The sequence below is a fragment of the Larus michahellis genome, chromosome 6 (assembly GCF_964199755.1).
Source record: "Larus michahellis chromosome 6, bLarMic1.1, whole genome shotgun sequence".
NCBI classification, from domain to species: Eukaryota; Metazoa; Chordata; class Aves; order Charadriiformes; family Laridae; genus Larus; species Larus michahellis.
In genome coordinates this window covers 58511919-58535399 of record NC_133901.1, presented here as the reverse complement: position 1 = coordinate 58535399, position 23481 = coordinate 58511919, and the positions used below count along the sequence as shown (strand labels likewise).

General features: G+C 38.5%; 1 protein-coding gene across 14 annotated transcripts in view; it reads left to right on the top strand.

Moving 5' to 3' along the window:
• Positions 1-23481, top strand: part of BTRC (beta-transducin repeat containing E3 ubiquitin protein ligase) — a 118679-nt gene that overhangs the window by 4060 nt on the left and 91138 nt on the right. For 4 of the 14 annotated variants that reach the window (XM_074590110.1, XM_074590116.1, XM_074590112.1 and 1 more), the window contains exons 2-3: positions 8718-8804; positions 12775-12843. The exons of 5 other annotated variants lie outside the window; for them this stretch is intronic. In XM_074590110.1, the coding sequence (XP_074446211.1) occupies positions 8718-8804; positions 12775-12843 (156 nt within the window). The remainder of the gene's footprint in view (positions 1-8717; positions 8805-12774; positions 12844-23481) is intronic. 5 more of the 14 variants (XM_074590111.1, XM_074590119.1, XM_074590117.1 and 2 more) reach the window with 2 other exon arrangements.

The window sequence follows — 23481 nt, the reverse complement described above, 5'->3', positions numbered from 1 at the left end:
GAGTTCATATTTTTTGTTCCTCATTTTGAAAGGTATTTAAGAAAAATATCAAAGCTCTATGAAGCAACATCTGTTTTCTTGAATGGACTAGTGACAACTTCAGTTGTGTTTAATTAGCAGTTCTTGGAGCTGTACCTGACCAGTTTGGGAGGCAATAGCTTGATATTTAATGAAGTTTCACTTTCTCAGTTTTTCTGAATGAATCAATTTGCAGTACTTCATTTAATTTCCTGGCTTGTAAATAGGAAGATGTTGATGCTAGCATTCTTCATGAGCGCCTTTTTTCAGTTTCACCCCCAAATTACCATTTTTGTTTTATTTCTGACTGACATGGTTCTAGGAGGTCCTGATGGCCTTCCAATTTCACAGGACAACCAAAGCCTTTTTGGTTGTCTTTTAAGATGCGTCTGTGGGTTTTTTGGTTGTTGTTGTTGTTTCTGGCTTTTTCTCTTTTTTTCTGTATGAGAGAAACACCTGAAGTTCTTTAATTTTTCTCGTGGTTGTAAGAGCTTCTGCATAACTAGCAGGCATAGTCAGTGTAATAGGAGACCAGAAGGGTAATAGACTTGGAATCTCTTTTCTTTTTTTCTTTTTTTCTTCTATTTGTGTGTGTGTGTGTGTATATATATGGAATAGATGGACAAAAGCTGGTGCTTTAAAAGAGGTTCTGTTTGCACTGAACCTGTATGATTTATGGTGTCAGTAGGACTGGGATTTTTAAGACCTAGGACTGGTTAGTTATTATTATAAAACTCTGTTTTGAGAACCTTATAGTCTTTTTAATAACATATTTGAATTGTGGTCGTTGTGGTAGAGAGCCCTGGGTATCCAAAGCAAGAGTGGCCTGAAAGCAATATTTTTTTGTAAAACAGCTGTGATAGCAGAGAGTTGCCCCCTAAATGCAGAGTTGCAAATCCTGCTTCAATATTAAACATGCTTAGTAATTTTTTCCAACAGAACTGAAATAACATCCTCTTAGTTTGAGGATTTGTTGGGACTAGTATATTGTAAAGAAAATGTTGATTTATTTTCTTCTGCCCCAAACTTTGTGTTGTAGTTTTTTCTGTGCTTGGTGCAGGCCTTTGGTACTTCAGTAACTTCACCCTCACTTCTCTGGTAATGTTTCATTTCAGCCACTTTGCTCCATTAAATGTATGCAATTAGAAAAGCAAATGGCAAATTTGCTATCGCATCACTGAAGTATTTAGTTTCATAGACTTAAAAAGCAGAATTTGTTGCACCGTGCTCTCCGCACTGTAATATATACTATAAACATCAGAGAGAATAGGCTGACCTTAATATTTGCTTCCCAGACTAAATCGCCGCCTTGCAGCAGTTATTTCCCACTGAATAAAAAGTTTAATTTCACGCCCTGATTAGTGCTAGTATGTGCAGGTGGATATTTATTTTATGCAGCTAAACTAATCTGCCTTGGCAAATTATTTGCCAGTCAGCAGAGCTATAATTCCTCATGAGTATATGGTACTAAATTATCATTCTCATTAGTAAGATAAAGCAGACTGTTCTAACCACAAATTTTGGTTAGGCAAAAGGTTTCCTAAATAATCCTTGGAAGATACAAGACAGGCACAGGGGCCTTGACATTCTCAATATTCTGTAGTGGTTTGATATGGAAAGAAGAAATGGAGATTTCAGAGGAAGAGAATAAAATTATTCTGTAGCTTTGTCTTATCTCTAGAGGTGAGGTAGGAACGTGCAGTGTTTGGATATCGCCTCTTTAAGAGGTGCCTAATGAAGAAAAAATGAAATGGTGATCTTTGGAGCATTTCCAGTGGCCAACAACGCTCTGATCTCTGGGCCGTAAATGAGATGAAAATATAAAATGACATTGTTTTGTTTATTTTCAATGTTTCAGCAGCTACTGAATTAGGGGAAAGAATGACTTGAGACTAGAAGTTAAATGGCAGAGAAAACTTCATGATCTGGTCTCATTTAAAATTCACTTCAGACTCTAAAACCATTTAAAGTGGGGATCGGAAAGTATTTCCTGACGTACGAATGTTGACTGGGTGCACATGTTGAGTGAATGTGTTCATCTGCTGTTTTGTTTTCTTTGGATTTTACTGTGATGGTAGTTTGTTTGTATCATAAAACTTGTTAAGGAAAAGTAGTTATTTTCTATTACAAGGAGAGTCATTTATACTTGTAAATGATGAATTTTTATTAAGAATTGAGTGAAGGGATTCCACTGACTTTTTTCATCTGTATAGATGCATTTCTCATTATATTAATTTTCTCAGTGATCACTGCGTTGGTATTTAGGGTATAAATGATCAGATCACATGTAAGACCAGCGAAACCAGTAAGTCGAGCAACTTGATTTTGTTGTATAAAAATTTCATGCTAAATTCAACAATGTAGATGGAATAGGATGTTTTCTCACTTCCTTGTCTGCTTTCTTTGTGTCATCTCTAACCTGGCGAGATTTATGTAATATTTAGCCATTCTCAGTGGCAAATTTAGCTAGTGTTTCTAATATTCCATCATATTTCCTTGAGTCTTCCTCATTTCCTCCTTCCTACAATTTGGGAGTTGCTCATCAAGATGTATTATTTATCTATTAAGTCATTTTGCACAGAAGGACTGAATACGGTGTGTGTTTAGCTGTGGAAACTGAAAATGAGTTGTAGCATAGCAGAGTCCAGTGGCTGCAGCTAAATAGCAAGTGTTCAAAATACAATTAATAAGCAATCAAACATAAAGCTATTTCTTTGACAGGATGCTGATTAGTGCTGAGAAAAACTTCTTGATTCTGCAGAAACTGTTGAAAGTAAACATCCTGGGAGTTGCATTAAATATGCCCTGCTTAATAAACAACAGTACTTTCCAATGTCTCTTTATCTGAGGTCTTGAGGAACTCTGGTGTTGGACAAATATTACCCCTGCTTTGCAGAAAGAGAAAGCTGAAGCTCAGAAATTTGCCCGGGGTCATGGACTGGAGGAATTTGTGTAGGGTCATACGGTACACTGATAATTGAAGACAGAATAAATAGAAACCAGTTCTTCTAATAGCTAGCCTTGTGCTTCTGACCATGTTTTGGTTAATTTTACAATTGGCTAGCCACCTGTTAAGATAACACATTTTATCATTAAACAAAATTAATTTTAAAAATGGCTTGCAACTGTCTGTTTTTAATGGGATCTGAATATTCTTAGTTTTAATCTGCCTCATGAGGCTTGTCTTTCTTCTGGGAAGTACATTGTTACATCATTAAAATATCATCCCCTACTGAGAGAGAAATCGGTCCCATTCACTAAATGGCAATGCTGAAACAATGACAAGTATTTCTAAAAACTGCATTAAAATTCATTTTTGCTCTTTCATCTGCAAGTTCTGTGGTTCCATTTACCAACGGGTGCTCGGCCTGCTTGTAGCTCTGTGTGCACAGCCAGATTTTTTTTAGCTGTGATGGCAGAAGTTTGAGAAACGGCAACGAAGACTTTCAGTGTTAAACTGTTTCACTTTTCCACAGTGATTTTTGCTCGGAAACAAAGGATTGATCAAAATTTTGCATTCTCTAGCTGCTTCTAGTGCTCCTCTGTAACTAAGAATTGAGAAACAACTGATTTAATGTTTCCTCCCCTCACTGTTGAAACAGGGTCTGTGCATTCATCTTGATGAGAGCAGCAGGAAGGAGAGAATGAGGAAGAATGGGAAAGCTCGGCAAGGGGTCTTTCCAGTCTTCTTGAGGGAAGGACAGAAGTGTTTACAGTCTGTGAGCAGGAGCTGTGCAAGCTCTTGGCAGAATCCACTGGAGTAACCAGTTTGGACTAGCAGAGGCAAAGTGCCTTAGTGCCGGTTTAATTTCCCTCATCCCATGGTAAGAAGGGAAAAGTTGCAGGGACGTGCTGTGAAGGAATGAAGAAGTTGTTCTTAAATGCAGTGGTATGTTAGCAAAACTGTAATAAGCGTACTTCTAACTTAAGTGTAGTCTAGATGGCCGATCTTCTTCAGAAGCACCTGGAGCAAAACAGGTCTGAAGAAGGTTGTAGAAAGAGAGTTTGGGACATACCAGCCAGTGTAGAACTCTGGTGTGGTTTTCCCATCAGCTGGCTTCATGCCTACATGTGGAGTCTCTCTGTTTGTTTGTAGGAGTCCTCTCTCTTGATATTTACAGCTAAGGACATACGTTATTCTTACAGATTGTGAGTTTTGTTTTGTTTTTCAAATACAGGAGGATGGATTAAATACTTGGGAGAAAGATGATGGCTGTCTTTGCTTGGAAATGAAGCAGAGCAAGACTGCATTCTGCCTGGAAAAGAAAACTTTAACATTTCCAGGCTTGCCCGTATAGCAACCAAAACAGTCTCTAGTTGTTTCAGAGAAGAACAGTCTAGCATGAAAGTCCATCATACAATGTAGTCACTCTCCCTCTACACACATCATTTGTTATTTATTGTGAGAGCGTTGCAGAATGGCGCAGTGTTTATGTGGGAGTTGCTTTTAGTTTATGGATAGTTGGCCTAATTCTGTCTGTTAGGAAGATGCTGGCGATTCTCCAGGGGGGTAGTTCATTGGGTCTGCTCAGTGCCCTTCATTCTTAAATGCCAAAACTCTCAACGGGATTGAGAAATGCAGCCAGCTATCATTCATCTCCTGCAAATTAGAACAGTGAGAAGTGGGTGTAGTCTCAAGAAATGATGGATCGATCTTGTTTTAGAAGATGGGTCCTGGAAGCATCTCAACAGATGTTGACAGTGTTAACACCCTCTTTAAATATAACACAAGGTGTTTTCTGTTGCTAATAGGTTTAAAAAAACCAAAAATATACATTCCTTGTTAAATTTCTTTTTGTAACTTTTTTTTTTTTCCTTTTTTTTTTTCTCCTTTTGACTGGGATGACTCCAGTGAAGTGTTTTGCTCTTGTACTTTGTCACAGCTGTTGTTTATAAACAAGCATAAATGTCCTGAAAGTTGTTTTTTTTTTTACTGACAAGAAGATGTTCCTATATGTCTTTATGTCACTGATCTTAAAATAAGACTTTATGCAGAGGCAAAACAGTCAGAGCCCATCAGTGAGAGGAAACATCTCCATATGGGATTGGAACAGGTTTTGTGGAGCATGGGTTCAAGTCTGCTATTGGCAGTCCCTAGACTACTGTCTAGTCCCTTTTGCAAGCTACTCAAAGCAGTTCTTACGTGAGTAGAATTTTCTTTGCTATGCCAAATTTGACTACTTTGAAAGCTAGAATCCTCATTCTTATTTTCTAGCTTAACTTCATTCATGGCTAATTCATTCTCATTTGTTCTTCTGCCAATGTTGTCCTTGAGCTTAAACAGCTCTTCTTGCTCCCTTGTGTTCATCTGCATATATTTGTGGAGAGCAATCATATTCTCCTCTGAGCTGGATCTGGTCAGGCTAAACAAGTTTTTGGGTTGTTTTTTTTTTTGTTTGTTTGTTTTTTTTTTTCTTCTTTCTGTCATAAGACATTTCCTATAACCCTTGACCACCTTAGCAGACCTTTTTAAATAGCTGCAGAATTTGATTAATCTACCTGGAACATGAGTGACCAGAGCTATACAGAATGTTCCAGGAAAAGTTTTATTTTTTCCTTGCACAAAAGCAGTAATACTATTTTTTCTCTTCTGGGAATTTTTCACTTGGTACGATATCCTGTAGTAGTATTTGCCATCTTCATGGCTGCATCTTATTAATGAACCATCCTTAGCTAATGAGTGACATATCCCAGGACCTCTTTGCCTCTTCTCAGTTACTGAGTCCCTACTTTATAATGGAAATAATGTTACTTTTTAATTTAATTACATCTGTTGTTGGTTCTGTTACCCAGGTCTTCACGATGCTGTGTTCTATGTATTTATGATGTCTCTTTGTCTTCAGACAATTTCATTAGCACATTAGTAATTCTTGGGGGTTTTAGCCATTAGTGAGAATATTTTAACATTACTTTCAAGATTAATAGTGGATTTCAACAAGGATCAATATCTGTACAGCTTGATGGTTCCTTTTTCAAAATAACCTGTGATCCTCTACCCTTTTTAGTTTCTTATCCTCCTTATAACTCTGGTATTAATCCTAATCCTCTCCATTTTAACTAGTAACTTCCTACAAGTCATCTATCAAATGCTTAACTACTTCTAATTTGTCTGGACTTCAGTGATCTTCTTAAAGAAGAAGATTGGGTTAGTCTAGCACTAATTCTAATTTGTTCTAAATTGGGAGTAGATTTACTTAGGCCTCATATGGTGACTGCTTCGTTTTGGCAATAGCTATTAGTGCTCAATCTCAGTAGTTTGCCTTTCTTGGGAGCCAGGACATACTGTTTGTTGGTGTTTTGGGCTCTTTTGGGTTTTGACGGTTGGCCGGTCAGTTCTGCAACATTCTAGGCTCATTCTGGTTAGTCTTCTTAGATGCTGCCACAGGCTGCCCCTTGGGTATCTTCAGCTGCTTCTGTTGCCATGGCTTCATTCTTGCATCATAGTCCTCCAAGACAGCAGGCTTCTTTGGAACCTCTTGTTGTAAGGAGGAGTCTCCTCTGGTTAAGCCAAGCAAAGGAGCATTTGCATCTTGTGCCAGTCTCACGGAGTTGGGAACTGTCATAGAGCTGAAATCAGAACAGGGTATTTAGATCAGTAAAGGAAATTTAATATATCTCAGTAAGTACTTAGGGCAATTAGTTACGAATTCCAAGTTACTTATGATGGGTGAGTAGGTCGCACATTGTAATTGTAGCACAGCGCTTTGGGAGGAAAATGAATTGGGATAGAATGGCCATTCTGCAAATAGGAAGTTTTTTGGTTGTTTTATTGACCAGGAGAATGCTTGGCTTGAGTGCTGGAGTCTGCTCAGAAGACGAGAGCTCGCTAGCTAAACAGAAAACGTGATGGTTGAGTGCAGGAGTCTGCTCTTGAAAGCATGTCCATTTCTTTAGGAAAAAAACCCCAATATTCCTCTAGCAAATTTTTCTGCTTAATGTGTGAACTGCAGATTTCCTTCCAGGATACTTGCCACAGACCTCTAGCCCATCTCTTCAGCATGCTTTTTCGTATGCTACCTAAAACCCAGCAGGAGATGAGGAAGGTGAAAGTTAGCACTTTTTCTGATTTTACTGATTATGGAGATCGTAGTTTTCCAGACTTGTTAATTTTGTTCACCTTGGCTGTCATTTTTTTTTTGTCAAGTACAGAATTTTCTATTTCTTGATGCTCTGAGTCTCAGTGAAAAATGAGAATCCAGGTGTGGTTTCTGACTCTTCTCTGGACAAGACAAGATACTTAAAAGGCATCAGCTTCGTTTTATTGATCTCTAGACAAGCTTCCAGCTTTCTGTTTTATACATAATGCTTGCACTGGGGATGCTGCTGTTCATGTTGGATACTTACATGGCACAAGTTCAGACAGTAGCATGTGAAATATAGCTTCTCTTTTCTTCACCGCAGATCTTGCAGTCTTGAAGGAGGCTGAATATAGGACTTGAATTTCCGACTTAAAATGTCAAGTGGTTGTGAAATCGAGCATGTTTTTACTTATGGGCACGAAGAGGATCTCTTTGCACTGCTATAGTAGGCATGTTCACAGAGCTTGCTGTTACTTTGTCCAGAGATTAATGGGGTGCTGTCACAGGTCTCCGTTTGGTCTTGAATACTGCAGCTTAGTATTCTTCTGAGCCCTTAAGAAGGTATCCAGGTGTTTCATGTTACAAAAGTAGTTTTCCTGGTAGCTGCTGCTCTTGCAGTGTATAAAAAATTGTGCCTTTTTATCTGTCAAGGAGTATCAATAAACGTTCTCCAGTAGGAGTTGTTTTGGAGCAGATCCTGGTCAACATAATCCAAACAAATTCACTAATGTAGCCATGTTCATCGCGTGTGGTGAATTCGTTAAGTTTGCAGGCAGAGTCAGAGCCTACTGTTCAAGAGTGACATGTCCTTCTGAAGGAGTTTGGATCAAACTCTTGAAATCGGACGGTCAACCAACTCAGCGCTCTTTCATTCCTTCTACCAAATTTTACAAAGAGCACGCTTAAATATTGTCAGATTATGGTCTTGAAATCGGAGCCCTCATGGTTTTCTCTCTTGATAATAATGAAAGATTTTGAAATCTTGTCTTTGGTTTTGTTGAATTGGAGTCCACAGATCTGACTGTGCTTTATTTTGAGTACTGCTTTTGACAGGGGAGTAAGGTATCTGTTGGGGACCATGAATTTGTATATTTTGTAGTGGGAATTCAGTTTATTGCTGTAATGCATACAAACTCATTGACAAGTTCTAGGCCACAGGGGATATTTTCCTTTGCTGTGGAAGTCATCTCAACTGGACAGTCTTCAGTGCAACTGGCCAAGCCCTCCCGGGTCAGTGACTGACAGATCTAATTCTGCCTTTGTAGCCGAGAGCCTGTTAGTTAATGGAGTCATGAATATTGTTACTCAGAGGCAACCTTCAGCTTATTAAAATGCATTATTCCTGTTCTTTACTTGATATTTATCAAACAAGTTGTTATATCTAATGAATGCAATGTTATCGTCAAATAAATACTGTGTGTAGATCATAACTTAAAAGGAATGAAAATGTAAGTAGCTTCACTGTTGCCTTGCAGTGACAGAGAGAGATGGGTTTAGCTTGCGTGTTTAAATCGTATGTGATGGAAACCCAGAGTGAATGCCCTCTCTGAGGGAAAAGGAAGCATTATGGGTTATATGATCAGATTCATAAGATCCTTAGTGTATATATATTTCATACAGGTCTCAACTTTCCCCCTGCCCCCCCTTCCTTCTTACATGGAAGCAGATGAAATGGAGAAGCAGCAGTACTGCCTTGCAAGTACCATAGTAGGTTTCCTTTTATAATTATCACTCTTGACATATTTATCCTTTCTTATGGAAGTGAAGATGCAGATATTTAAGAACCCTTCTTGCACAAAAAAGCCCAATTTCCGCTCAGTACTTAATTAGCACTTGTTTATGACACGGCATCTGATTTGATTTTCAAAACAAATTGCACAGTAAAGAGGCTGATATTTAAACTGTATAGTAACCACAGCTCCAGCTGTGACTCAAATATTGTAAGCCTTCAGGGGTTGTGTTTAGGCTTAGAAAATAGGAACTCAGGCCTGTAATTAAACGTCCTCTAAAAATCAGCCTTTGTAGGGAAGGGAAGAGGGGTACCACTGAATTTTAAATTACTGACTTGTTCTCAGAAATCATTCTGTTGTTCTAGGCCTTGCTAGGGACTGCAGAAATCAAATGGATTAAAAATCGGAAGAGTAGATTACTAAAGGAAAAAAGTCGGGTTGCAGAAAAAGAGATGAGCAAAGTAAGCTATTCTGGCTCATGGGTTTATAGACAGTTACGATATATATAATGATATAATTTAATATATGGGTAATATATAAGTTCTGTGGCCACCAAAAGACTAAAAAGAAAGTAGGCATTTCATACCGGGTAAAATTGCATTTCAGAACTGTGAATAAGTCGCTGATGGTTATTAGCCATCTGCAGTGATGGAAGGCTCATTTTTAAAGCAAGTCTTCAATAATAAACGTGGATGTCTTGGAAAAGGAAGTTGTTAGGGTTGTATTACAAGTTAATCACTCACCTAGATAAAAATGTGAAATATTCACAAAATAGCGTGATAGAAGTTAACAGACAGAGTGCTTTCAGAGTTACTTTTTGAGGTGGCTGTTGGAAGAGAGAGGAAAATTACCAGTCTGACTTCTAGTCACAGAAAATGCTGGAGCAGATGCTAAGAGAAAATAAATACTGCACTTACGAATGATATTGAACGATGAGCATAAACGGTGTGTGCTCATGAAAATACAAAAATGAGTAGATCTTGCTGGGCAATTAATTGTATTGCTGATGGAATTGCCTTGAATGGATCATAATCGTGGAATATTTTAGTAATGATTGATAAAATAATACAGCTTTCAAACAAGGCAGTTGTCTGTGTCCCAAATCTTTTAAAGGCTGGGGGAAGAGGGGCAATTTTTTATTTTTTTTTTTTTTTTAAGTTACCAAGCATGTATGAGGAGTTCTTCATTAATTTTGCAGTTGCATGTCTGTTGTCATTCAGACACTGAAATTTGAAAAGTTTTAACCAGATGTACTTATTTAATTGCTTGTCTTTGCTGAAGGAAACATTCCTGGGGGTCACTTACTATATGCCTCAGAGAACCACGGAAATTTAAAATTTAGGAGGTTGGTTGTAAAAGTTCAGACAGTGGTGGGTCTGTGTGCATTAAATGCTGGTAAACGAGAGCTACAGAGATTTTAATTAAGTTACGCTTTTCTATCAGTGCTTGAATTTGATATGAATGAGGGCTCGCTTGTGCAAATATCCCACTTTAATGGTATGAGCAGCAGTATGAGGGTAATGACATACCTTGTACTGATAAAATTTGCATCTCTTCTGTATAGTGTATTTACCTCTTAGATGAGAGTAAGCTTATCAAATGTAGAGGAGACATACTTCGCTGAGGGGATTTTGCAAGTATGGTGCTGAGGGATGGGTGATGGGTCTTCGTTTCTACTATTTGTATATTTAACTTGTCAGCATTGAAAAATAAATCAAATTTACAGTAGTTGCTAATCTGCTGGAAGTCCTGATTACTTTTATTGCTAATACTCGAGGAACTTTATTTTGAAGTCACAAAGAACTTGTGCTGCTAAGAGTTGTCTAAGTAGAAATACAGTGTTATCTTTGATACTGGAGAGACTTTTGCATGAGAGTAATCCTGTTGATGGCAATAGATCTAGTAATATCCTTATGTATTTGCAGGACCAGGGTCTTCAAATTAAATGGTTTAAATCAGTGCCTTAAATCAATTACTCAAACTACTCTGGACTGATGGGCATTACAAATGTTAAGCAGCCTGCTGGTCCTAAGAGAAAGCTTCACTGTGATCCTTTAATTTGTAGGTTAAGTGACAGAAACAGAAAGAAATGAAGTCATTTTTCACAGATTTGTTGTGTGAACCTGGGCAGATCAGAGACTGATATTCACGTCTCTTTACTCCCGATGCTGATTTCAAAAGTTCGTTATTTCTGCTTGTTTATGAAGGCTCTTTTTTTCTTGAGAAGTATACTGAGCTGGGATACTTTGAAAAAGCAGCCCAAACACTTGAGCCAGAAGTAAAACGTGGGTTTCTATAGCGTTCTTGCTCGATACGTAGGACTTCATATAGTTTCTTCCATTTTCAAGGCATGTAGAAACGTCAGCAGTTCCTCTCAGCAAACCTGTGAGGTGGGTTAAATGAGTATTGTCCTCGTTTTACAGTAGTAGAGAGACCAACCACCCGTGAGGTTAATGCTGAAGTAAGGATTAGGTCTTGGAGCATGATGCTTCTAGCTGTGTGAGGAGTCCCCTAAAAACATAGTTTGTTAATGTGTTAAGCATTGCAAGTCCAAACTCAGCAGGTGAATGCAGTAACCAGATATACTTGACTTTAATTTATCAGCACAATGGTGGTTATTATAATTCATGTTTAACTGAGATTACTGTCTAGGACACCAGGGCATAATCTTGCTACTGCTTTGAAAGATTTAGGAGGATTTCAATTTGAACTGGAGAGATAATGTTCAAAGTATATTGTGAAATCTTGCATGTGTACTTTTCTTTAGAGGCAAGATTTTAGTCTGTTCTAGGACTCGTTTTAGTTTCAAATTCCAAGGCTGGACTACTGCCCCACCATAGCTGTGAAGGTTCGTCATTCAGTGGTGACACGTTTTTCCTCTCCAACCAATTGTCTTTTTTAGTGTTACAAGTACCAAGGTGGACACAGTTTGTACAAACTAAATATTGTGCTGACACAAGAACAAATGGGGGTAAACTCACCTTGAATAGAGCCATTCTGAAAATGAGAAAGGTTTTTCCAGCCTTCCAGGAGTGATAGGGGCACGCATGTGCTGGTTTGGTGGTACAGTGAATTAAGAAAGGGATTGTGAAGTAGTTTCCAGGAGTAAGAAAGATCTCTGGAAGCAGTGTCTGTGGATGTCCTGTCTCATTCTGTTCCTTAGATGTAATTTTAATTTCTAAGCATCTCTTTTTCGTATGTTTTTGGAGGGGGGGGGACAACAGTTGAATCCATTTGATTGTGAGAATATCGTTGAACTGCAAATGAATGTCATGGCAGGCATTGTTTCATTTTTTTGTTCCATACTTTTTTCTAGCTTATATATGTTTTGTGCTTCCAGAGCAATTGAGTATCTTGCCTTTTCCTCGACCCGATAAAGCATGAAAACAATAAATGGGGAGGAGATTCTATTTGTCTATCAGTTTGAGGCATAATTTAAGGCTGTGTGTGAGCAAAGCTTCCTGTTACCTTGGTATTAAGGCTGCACCTCTTCAGGGGTTTTCATGTTGTCCAATGTCTGGTCTGACCATGTTGAGGATGGTGACTGTAAAAACACTCTCATAGCTTGACTGCTGCTGTTTTGACACCATTTAGCTTTATGTAGTGGCAAAAGCAATAATGACCATTAGTCTCTGCTACTGCACCCACCACAGAGGCTATGCTTATCCAACTGCATTTGTGTGGAAATCTTAAAGAAATACCTATGTATACTGAGTTGAAATATAAAATGATGGAGACCATAAAAATTGTGTTGGCTTTATTAGAAGAGTGTTCTTAAAGCAGCTGATATCAGAGGAGTAAACAAGAACTAACCTGGGGACTAAACCTTCATATGTGGCTTAAAAAAAAAAAAAGTCTGCATTGTTTAAAATGCTCCAGAATTTAGACTTAGGTTAGCTAGGTCCCAGTGTAAAAGGAGGTCTCTCTTTATGTCTATTCTCTCCTAGCCCCGAATACACATGCCAAAAGATGGATTCCAACTTATATCTTCTGGATACCAAGCATGGCTAAAGCAGGTTGGACTGTATTATTGTTATTCATCTCATGTGAGGGACCGTGTTGGACACCTGTGCTTGTCTCATTAGTGAAGTACATAAATGAGGGTGTAATGAAGTTACAGTGCCATGTTAGCTGATACCCCTCATAGCCATCACTGTTTTGTGTTTATGCATGCTGTGTTTGTATAACATTTTCTCACCAGTCTTATGAATGTGCACTTCCTGTAAATAAAAGTTCAAAATGCAGTCACCTGAAAGCGAAAAGGGTCAGTGTCTGAAAAGAAATCTGCAACAACAGCTTGAATTACAGAATTAAAATGGGCCTTCAAACACAAAGCTGCATGGCGGTGGTGCTGGTAATAATGGGGAGGCCACTGGGTTAAAACTCTGGAGAATTGCATCTAGCGTCTAATTCAGATCTGCCTGGGTGAAACAAGTATGGACACTTACTCACATCACATAACAATTGTGCAGTTTGACACAGTCTGACACTGTGGGGAGTCCCCACTCGGAAGTGGCCTAGTGCTATATTACTCTGGCTATTATTAAAGGCCAGGCTTTAGATGTCTCAGCAGTCTGCCTCTGGCAATTGCTGTCAGCTTTTCACTTTTGTGAGTGAAAAATCTCCCTTCAGAAAAAATAGCTTAATTTACAAATTGCCTGTACAAATCTCTTCTCTCATGAAGATACACGTACAATGAATCCTGCATCCTTGAGAATACATGGCTTAAAGTTGCTGTTTTTGTAGAAAGCCAGAATGATTGTGTTGTTATGGCAACAAAAACTGGAAATATGGAAACAGCACAGATAAGCTGCATCCTGTTGTCGTGGCAACTGGAGTTGTGAAATGATGAAACATGGTGGTGAAGGGATCTATGGTACCGTGAGCCCAACAGAAACAAAGAGCCAAGTCACTTGAGCAGAGTGGGAGAGAATTAAAAACTACAGCAGCAAAACCCCTTAAAACACACGAGTTTCATTGCAGGTACTAACATGATGGCTTTGATTCTCTCCAGTCTTCTCTCAGTATCTTACAAGTAGTAAGTAGTAACTTGTTTGTGCAAGTTGCTTACTGCTGTCAGCTTCCATTGACTTCTGTGAAACTGAGAAGAGCTTGAACACCTCTAAGATGATGGACATCGAGTCCTGAATTATATTTGCAAACCATTTCTTTGGATGAGTGATGCGTTGCAAAGGTGAAGTGTGCTTTGGAGCTTCTCCCCGAGACCATTTTTTCCTCTCTCTCTTCAAGTCCACACTAGTGAAGGTCAGCTCTGGGACATTGAAGCTGATGTTTTCTTGATTTAAACTTTGCTGAGCTGGAGGCAAGGTGTCTCAGAGGAATCTCAACTCTGCAATTATCGTCTCATAGAGCTCAAGTTTGTTGACCTATGGGGCATGGTATCAGTTTCTATTTCTTATGTGGTGGGGTTGGGAGAACAATAGGAAGAGGATTGTCTGGCTGGTCTGTTTTACTTCTGAGGCAACCAGACCTGCATCTGTTCTTGCTATGTTATGTTGCCAGTGCTCTGATGCAGGTGGGGTATATGCTTTTTTGTCTATGAAAAATACTGGAGGGGGGAACCCCAAATGCTCAGTGAATTTTCCAAGGAGACTTTCACGTTAGGCAATCTCAAATAATAGAAGAACTTACACTTTTTAAAAAATATTTTTCTGTGTGGCTGCTTTCCTTTTGATTTTTAGTTTACTGTTATTGCTGCTAAAGTCTTTATCTTAAATCCTCTTACTCCTCCTTGATCCAAGGAAAAGTTATAAACCTGAGCTTGTGTCACCAGCAGATGCTGTCATGGAAATAGCTTTGCTGTTTCAATTTCAGTGCTGTGATTTCACCACAGGAAGTATATGGGTAAGGGAGTTGATACAGAGGGTGGAAACTTTTGATCAAAAGAAAGAGCTCTCATGAGAGCCAGAGAAGTTAAATTTTTTTGAGGCAAGACTGATTTGATGTAGGATATATACCAAAGGTCCTATCTGTAGGATTCTTTAAAGCCATATATTGGAAAGAAAGCCACTTCTGATGTATTTATAAGTAGTAATCTACATGTGCATCCAGATGGAATAGTGCCTGTGCATCAGGTTCATCCTCCTGGTGTCTGTGTTTTTAACAGGATCCTAACGTAATGATTTTTTTTTTTTCCCCCGCCTCAGCATAGCTGGGTATTGATCTGCTGCCTGACTTATACAAAATGTGAAAAGTATCCCAGTAACACATTGTATTAATGTGGGCTAAAAGCAGTTTATATTACAGATGAGGTGGAGGAAGATGGAGTTCTGCAAGACTGGACACATACTATAAATATCCATAAAACTGACAATTTTATCTAAAAACAGTGCTGGCTGGATTTGCGTATTTTCAGCCTACTTAAACTGGAGATAATAGTTGAACACTACCTGAGCATGGGTCGCCCACACTGATGCCATTACCCTCTGGCCTTTAATGGCAGGTTTTTATATTTAATGTTGCTGTGCGGCAGTGGAGAGCTGTATTGTGTTCCTATGTGGGCTAAGGGAAATACAATACCAAAGGCCAGAAATACATGTTGCTTTAAGAATAGCATTTGAAGTAACCTGCAAAGCTGTCTGTACTCTAGCTCTTTCCTGGGAGTTTCTCTTTCACAAAAAGGCAAACGCCTACAGTTAATTTATTCAGCCTTGATCTTCATTTAAGCCTTTTCTTTGAGTGGCAGCGTTGTGCTGCTGGCAGTCCGCAGCATCCCATCACCTGGGGGTTGACCCTTTGAAGACAAGCTGCGATTGACTTCTGAGGGGAGGAAGGGGGGAGAATGTTTGTGTATAAATATGATCAATAGACATGACATTCCAATTCCTATATTATATTGATCATCTTCTATGATTTAAGCCAAGCTGTGTAATTGGGCAAATTAAGCTCTTAATTAGCTGAAACACTTACAAAACATTATTTTGATTACAGAAACAGGGAAGTTAAAAGTATCATTTTAGGCGGCTTGTGAAACAGGGTAATTCAGCGTTAAAGTTAATCCCTCCCCTTCGCATACTATTGTGAGCGAGTATGCATCACATAGGATACATAATATAATGCACTCATCTGAGCCTTTCTGCCTCCCACTGTCTTTTGGAGTAGAATTTTTAGAGCCAAGTTATAAACCTGTAAATATGTTTTATGCTGGAAATTCCTGGTGCTACCTTAACTAGATTGGTACCAGCAAAGGCCAGTATAATCAAAACAAGGCACTTCAGATATTAATGGTCTGCACTTCAGTCAAGTCAGCTGGAAAAGAGAGTGTAAAAACCAGGATTGTAGTGAAAACAGGATTCTTCCACTAGAATTGCACTTTCCTAGGAGAAAGATGCAATGATTCTGGAAATATTTTGGTTTTGTAATTTTGTCATTTAGCATATCCTCCTTAAATTTTAAAACATATATTCTATTTTCAGTGGATTCATATGCTTTTTACAATTCAGATACTAATTCCTTGGGTGGAAAGTAGAAATAAGCTTTCTTTCTGCGGTTTGTTATTAATACTTGGCAGTTATATAGTACTTTAAGAATGCAAAGTGCTATGCAGACATATCAGTTATCCTTGAAACACTTCTGTGTGGTAGGTGCATAACATAACAATAATCCTGAGAGATTTTATGGAATTAAATGAAACTAGAAATGAGGGAAAATCTAGTGAAGCCTCCATTTTATCTTTCCACCAATGTAGGTTTGTTCTCTGTAGTTTGTGTGATGGAAATCTAGACTGACTGAAGTCATAGAAGTGTCCCAAGCTGAAGAGGTTTCAACCCATTTCTGGTAGGGTTGGGTGTTTTCTTAAAGCCTCGTGGTTGTTCAGGTTCAATATGGTTAGACAGTTGGTATATTGCTCTTCCTGCTTTTTATTATAAAGGTGATGATTCACTGTTCTCTTCTTGGCTTGCTGTTGTTTCAGTTTTTGGGGTTTATATATCAGAACTTCATAATTAAGGACACCCTCGGTCTCTGGCACCTCTCTCAGGCAGGGTAGTTCTGTTGTCCTTGCTGTGTGGATGCAGAACTGAGATGCCATGTTACTCTGCCCAAATTCATGCAGGATGCCTATGTCAAAAAATTAGATTTCTCTCTTACGGCATAGTAAGATTTTAACTACGTTTTGTCACTTACAAAAGAGCCTAATGCTCTTGGTCTTGTAAGATCTCCATTTTAAGCCTTCAGATAGTTTTGTGCTTTAGACTTTGGTGAGATTGCTTTTAGTAAGTTTGGGTAGGGCTTGCTTTTAACACCACCATCTTTGGTGTGTGTTTAAAGAAGCGCACACAAGTCTCTGCATGTTATACCCCTTAAAGAAGGGTATGGCATCTGAATTTAAAGCTCTGCGGGTACACTGGTTTAGACTTATCAGCTTCATGGATTAAAGAGATATAACTTATGAAAACATCAGTATTGTCTAGTTCAGATACGATCTGCACAAGTTCCCTCAAGCACTTGGCAAATGAGGATCTTCCCCTATAGATGGGAAGTTGGCCCCTTTCTGGGGCGTGTAACTTCTGTTGATCTGGAATCCCTTCGGTAACCGCTCTTGGGGAAAATAAACTTCACAAACATTTACCTAAGAGCTGTGATTTGATCCTCCTGGATCCCACTCAGGTAAGAAATTATTTGGATAATCTGAATATGTAAACTCTTTTCTATGTCCCTTATCTTTGTTTAAGAGTACCTAGTGAACTGGAATGTCTTGTAAAAGGTTACTGTAAGCTAGGGAGTTACCAGAAGATTAGCGTTTGCATATCGTGTACAGTAAGGAAAACTTACTGAGCAATTACATGAAAAGTTGGAGGCTGAAGGAAAAGGAATTGTTTACAGCGGTTTGAGCTGTGTGTGCACAGCAAAACTTGCAGAATGCGGTAACCCCCTGAGCCATAGGGTGAAGGGGAAAACTGCTGTGCTGAAGTCAGTGATCTGTACCACGGTATGAGGTACGGTATTTCCTATGTTTGGAATCTAGGAAGGGTGTTATAATTGAACCCTGGTAGCATGTTTCAGCCTCTGATTTGCGAGATGTAATTGTTTTGAAGATAGATCCTACGGTTGTCCCAGGAACATATTCTCAGCTTTCCATAAGTGGTATTGGGTTGCTTGATTTGCAGTTTGTGAAAATGCTCTGCGGGTCTTTAATACGATAGCTCAATTACTTTTGTTATAGTAAAACAGGAACACAAACCACTTTTAATCGTCCCCAAATATGCTTGTGGAAATGTGACAAAAATGAGCGCAATAAATGCTGAGAGAAGCATTGGTTATGATGGCAGCTGCGTGTTGCCCTTCATGATTCTGGTGCAATATATGCCAGGGGGACAACCTGACAGTTTGTGGGCTCGTTGAACCCTGGGAGATCCTTCCCATGGTCACACTCTGAGGAGTACCGTATTGCCTCTTTATTTTTTAAATCTATCTTCTTACCATGGAAAGACTTTCAAGAAAAACTGCCAGTGACAAGGAAAGTCAGAATTATCTTGCTTTAAGTGCAGGGAACAGTGGTCTGGGTTGTAAGGACGTGTAAACTCTAACTGTATGGGTTTTGGCCATTGTTTTTGGCTTAATTAAGACTTACAGTTTTTAACATTTTTCTTATTTTCAAATGAAAACAGCCAAAAAACTTTTGGAGAAAGTTATAAAAGTATTAATTTGCTCTGAGCCATGCTAGTCTCTTTGGTAAGTTCATAATTAGGCAGGATTTCTTTTTTTTTTTAAAATGGGTATTCTTGTCTCTCAGGTATATAACTGCTCCATAACTGGTAAATCTGTATTCATATGTTAGGGTTTCTAAAGGCATATTATTTACACAATTCACTAGAATGACTCCTTTGAAAGCTGGGTGGCTCTCTCATGTAATTATGTATATAGTATGCCTTGTGTATCCACTGTTGGGATGGGGGGGAAGAAAAGAAAAAAAAACAAAGCCCCACAAAAATACTACTAAAAAAAAAAAAAAAGAATATTCTCATTCCGTTTTTTGCAGTTTTTTTTTTAAGTTGTATCATAAACTTTTTTCTCAGGCAAGAAGCCTATATGATCAAGTGCTACCCAAGCTAAAAAATGAAATATGTATGACAGGTTTTTTAATTGTGAGAGTACACAAGGTGCACTGGGAATTTATTTTCTTTTTTTATACCTGTATCATGTATATTTAATCAAACAGAACACCTCTCTGGACAGTAGAGGGAAAAATAGGAGACACGTTTTCATTTTTATGTATATGCGGGAGGTTGAAAGGATGAAAAGTGGATCAAAGAAAGGAACCAAAATCACTTTTTAGGCAGAAGTAAATTTCTGGAATTGTTATTAAGTTTCATGAGACCAGCATTTGTAATGTAAATAGCAGCTGCCTTATCTGATATGTTTCATACAACGTATTGCATTCTGTGGTGACGGAATAGTGCAGGCTCCACACAATGCGAAAGTGATGTGTGTTTATATTTTTGGCATTGGCTTAGTTAAATATAGGGCCAAAAAAAAGTATAAGTGGGATTGAAAAGCATTGGGGTTTCTTCTCACATTTCTTGTATTATATTATAAAAATAATTGTGGGTATTAGGAATCCTAGTAACATCTGAGCATGTGTTTGATAAAGCGTTGTAAAGGACCAAAATTCTGAAGGCACATTTCCTGAGAATTAGTTTTTAGAGAGCATGCAGGGAACAGTACTGCCAAAGAGACTTTCAGGGAGGATTGTACTTGCCAGCCATCCCATACTCGCTTTCTTAAGTGAGGAAAAAAAGAGGTCGGAAAAGATCTGTCTCCTCATATCAAGCTCAAGTCTGGTGTGTATAGTTTTAATACCCTTCAGAGCATCCCTTATGTTTTATCTGTTCCCGTTTGGGTGGTAGAATTTCTAGCACTTCTTTTCCCCCTCTTGTCCATGTTTTTTTAATAGTTACAACTTCTGTTTCTGTTTTTCTTTGTACAGCCTTATCCAGTTCCTTGGCTTATGATCAGCGGGACCAACCAGAAAAAGGCCCCTTTCTCTCAGTTTTTATCTCTTCAGATCTTGTTGACACGTGTCGTATTCTATTTATGCTCCATAATGAAAATATTGGGTGAACAGGATCTTAATTCCCACTTCCCAAGAGAAGGGGAAATTGTTACTGGTTTATCTTTAGAGTTCAACTGCATAAAGCACTGGACGCTGTACTAGAAGGGAAATAATTCAGAACTAGGAAAGGGTTGAAATAGATGCGGTTAGCAGCTAAAATGAGTATTGTACAGTTGACCAAAAAACGGCCTTTGGAAAAAATTGAGTTTCCTTTTTTGGCTTTGCCACTAACTTGTGAAGATGGGCAAAAATATGTTAGGTTACCTGTAAATCAAAGGCATTTTAGGCACGCATATTATCATAAGATTGAGTGCAGGCTTCAGGCAGGGATAATAGGTTATTACACTTTATTACGTTAAAATGCACCACAGTTAAAGATAGTAATTCTGTACTACTGTCTAACTAATTTCTCCAAAGTGTTTATAAAGAAAATATCCTTAAACTGTTGTTTGGTTATTTTTTCTTGTTTTTCTTGTTTTACAGTGAGTTCAGTGTGGTGAGCTTGTGTTTTCACACCTGTGCACTATAGTTGTAAATTGTAGTAGTCCAAGAAGTTCTGTTTTTTTTTTTCTCCATGTAGAGCCAGTTAGTTTTACAGGACAAGGTGATATATTTCTGACCTGTAACACAATTTACTAAAACTGCGTTAGTTACCCCTAGTATATTGTATTTGCTGAAGGACTAGAAGAGAACAAATTTGATAAAAAAAAAAAAAGTCTGAAATGGTAATGTATAATCTTGTAATGCAATAGCAGATAAAGTAAATAACCAATTTTTAACACTGGCAAAAATTTAGCCATTGAGTGTGTATTGAGATTTGTCTTTAGGACATCAAATAATTGGAAGAGAGGGTAGGCTATTAGAGGCAGAACATCTGATGTAGTCAAAAATGTTCTTGCGGTATAGTTACAATAATAATTGAATAGGTTAAAATACGGCTTCCCTTCAGCTCACGGTTACTGCCCACTCAGCTCAGCAGTGACTGTGAATGCTTCTAGCCTATTTTAATTCAAAATAAGACAAGCCCTTTTTAATCACCAGTGGAGCAGCTGGTACCAGCCTCTGTCAGGAGGAGGATGCTGGTCTTGTTTGAAACTGTATTCCTTGTATTTCCTTAGTGGGAGAATGTATCTCGGAGTTCAGGGAATGGGACTTAAAAATCAGTTGGAAAAAGAAATTGTGTTTATTGTCAAATAATTCCCTGTCTTATGCCACTCAGTGTGTATTAAAGATATTTAGCTTTTATAAATGAAAAGCTTTGCGTCTCTGGGTCCGAAAGTTGTGCAGACATCGAAACGATTAATGCAATTGGGAGTCAGGAAGGTAGAGAGGCTGCCGCATCCTGGCCCAGTACTTAGCAAGCAATATCAGCGTTCCCATTTGGCTGTAGTCCAAACGCTGTGCCTCTGTATCTTTGTTTTGAAGAATCGATGTAGATTGACTTGAGTTCAGGAGAGGATTTTGTCAGTCAGCTTTCAAGCAGCGAACACTGAGGCCAGTCCCTTGTTTGTGGAGCTGACAGTACAAAAGTGAGTGTTTGACGCGTGGCTTGCTCAGTGGAGGGGGATCGAGGCTGTTGAGATTTTTCAGAGATCAGGCTGTAAATGAAGTTGTTCTGTTGGGTCACTCATCTGATTTACACACAAGCTGTTTCTATTGAAGCACCTGGGGCCTTTTGTTCATGCTTGTGAATAAGCCTCTTTCAGTCACCAACAGTAATTTAGCGTCTCTGCTTCCTTCAATAGGTAAAAGGCAAGTACAGGAATGACATTTTCTCCCACACTGTGTACAACTTCACACTTATTTTTTTTTTTTAAAATAGGTAACAGAACTGTTATTGGTAATATAAATTTTGTTATATACTAGAGCAGATTCAGAAGTCATGTAAGGTGTTGGTAATTTTTTACTGCATGCTTCCTAACTCTGGAATAATACTAAGCAGTGAGAGTGCATGGGTGAGTAACAGTACCCTCTGTAGGTGCAGGGAGTTCTGCAGAATAGCCTTCCAATGCTTTCCTTTGTTATCACGGCAACTTTAGAGGAAGACATTTCATTACCTTGCAAGTGCCCTGGCACAATGGGGGCTGTACCTACAGCTTGTAGTGACTTTCACTTGAGCCATAATCTCACGTAAATTTTGATGCAATTTAAGCTTGCCTTTCCACTGACAGACTGGTTGTCATTTTTCCTGCCTCTGTGTCTTTCCATGCTTTGGTCAGTACAAATATTTAAAGTAACCTCTTTTCTCTTGTCAGTCTAATTTTAATGGCAATCAGTTCTTCATTATTGCAGCGTGAAAACTTGAGTCAGCACGAGGGATGGGAAAGCCCGAGAAGGGGGAATAAATGGCTGGGGCAAGACTTTGATAAGTCTGCAAAACAAAAATAATAACATAATCACCTCATATTTATTTTGTCTTCTGTTATGAATCCTAGGATAGGTAACGGTAATCAGCTGATAATGACCTAGTGAATTTGCTCTGCATCATCAGAGATACCATGTTGTAGTCAGTCTCCCTTATTACTGTTACATTCTTGAACAGTGATCAAGAACTTTGAGTTAAATAAATGTATTATTTAATCATGGAAATGCTGAAACATAGATGTCTATTTCATATATATATATTTTAAGGCTGATTGTCACAACAGCTTTTAATAGCTGGAGTGATACATATTACATTACAAAGGAAGGATTGCTGGCATTTGGAAGGTTTTTGTATGTGGGAGTTTCTGGGAGGTTAGGGTGGCAGACAAGGAAGTATGGCTCAGATTTTTGTTGCTTGTTATAAGACCATGGCTGTAATTTTTTTGGTCTTCAAGAGGGGCATTATCCACAAATTCATGTGATGTGTAATATTAAAAAGTACTCAAGTTCTCGAGTTTCAGTATCTTTGTAAAGAGAAGAGGTTTTTTTTTTTTTTTAAATGGAAATGAGGGGAGGAATTTGTTTTAAGGTATCATAAACTTCTAGTAATCCCATTTGTAGAGGTTATGTTCTTCAGCAGTCTTTTAATACTATTTCTGGAACTGCAGTGTAAATGGCAACAAAGTACAGCAAAGAACGTGGTGATAGACAGGGTTAATCTCTCTGTGGCTGTCTGCACAGTACCAGATTATGGATGTTGGTGATCACCTTTCTGCTCATTCAAGGATGGGTTACGTTGCTCCTACATACTAATTTAGAGCAAGACTGTGCGAGGCTTTCCAGCCCTCTTAAGAGTGGCAAGAAACGGTGACTCAAAAGGCAGCTGTCATTTCATACCCATTCCAGCTGCCCTTTCCACTCAGATTTCCTCCCATCCCCCCTTTACAAAAAGAAGGATGGGGGGGAAGAATTGCAAAAAAAAGAAGAGTTATGAGGGTTTGAAATCTCTAATGTCTTTCACATCCTATGGTTTTCATAGCTGTCTGCCAATTTGAAATATAGTTGGTTTTTCCTGCCTTGCCAGTAATTAGACAAATGCAGCAGTGCTTATGGCATCAAAAACTCCGTGGCTGGTAAAAGCAATTGCTATCATAATGCATCCCTAAATTTAATAGTAGTGGTGTAAAATGAACAAGCAACTCTTATATTTCAGGGG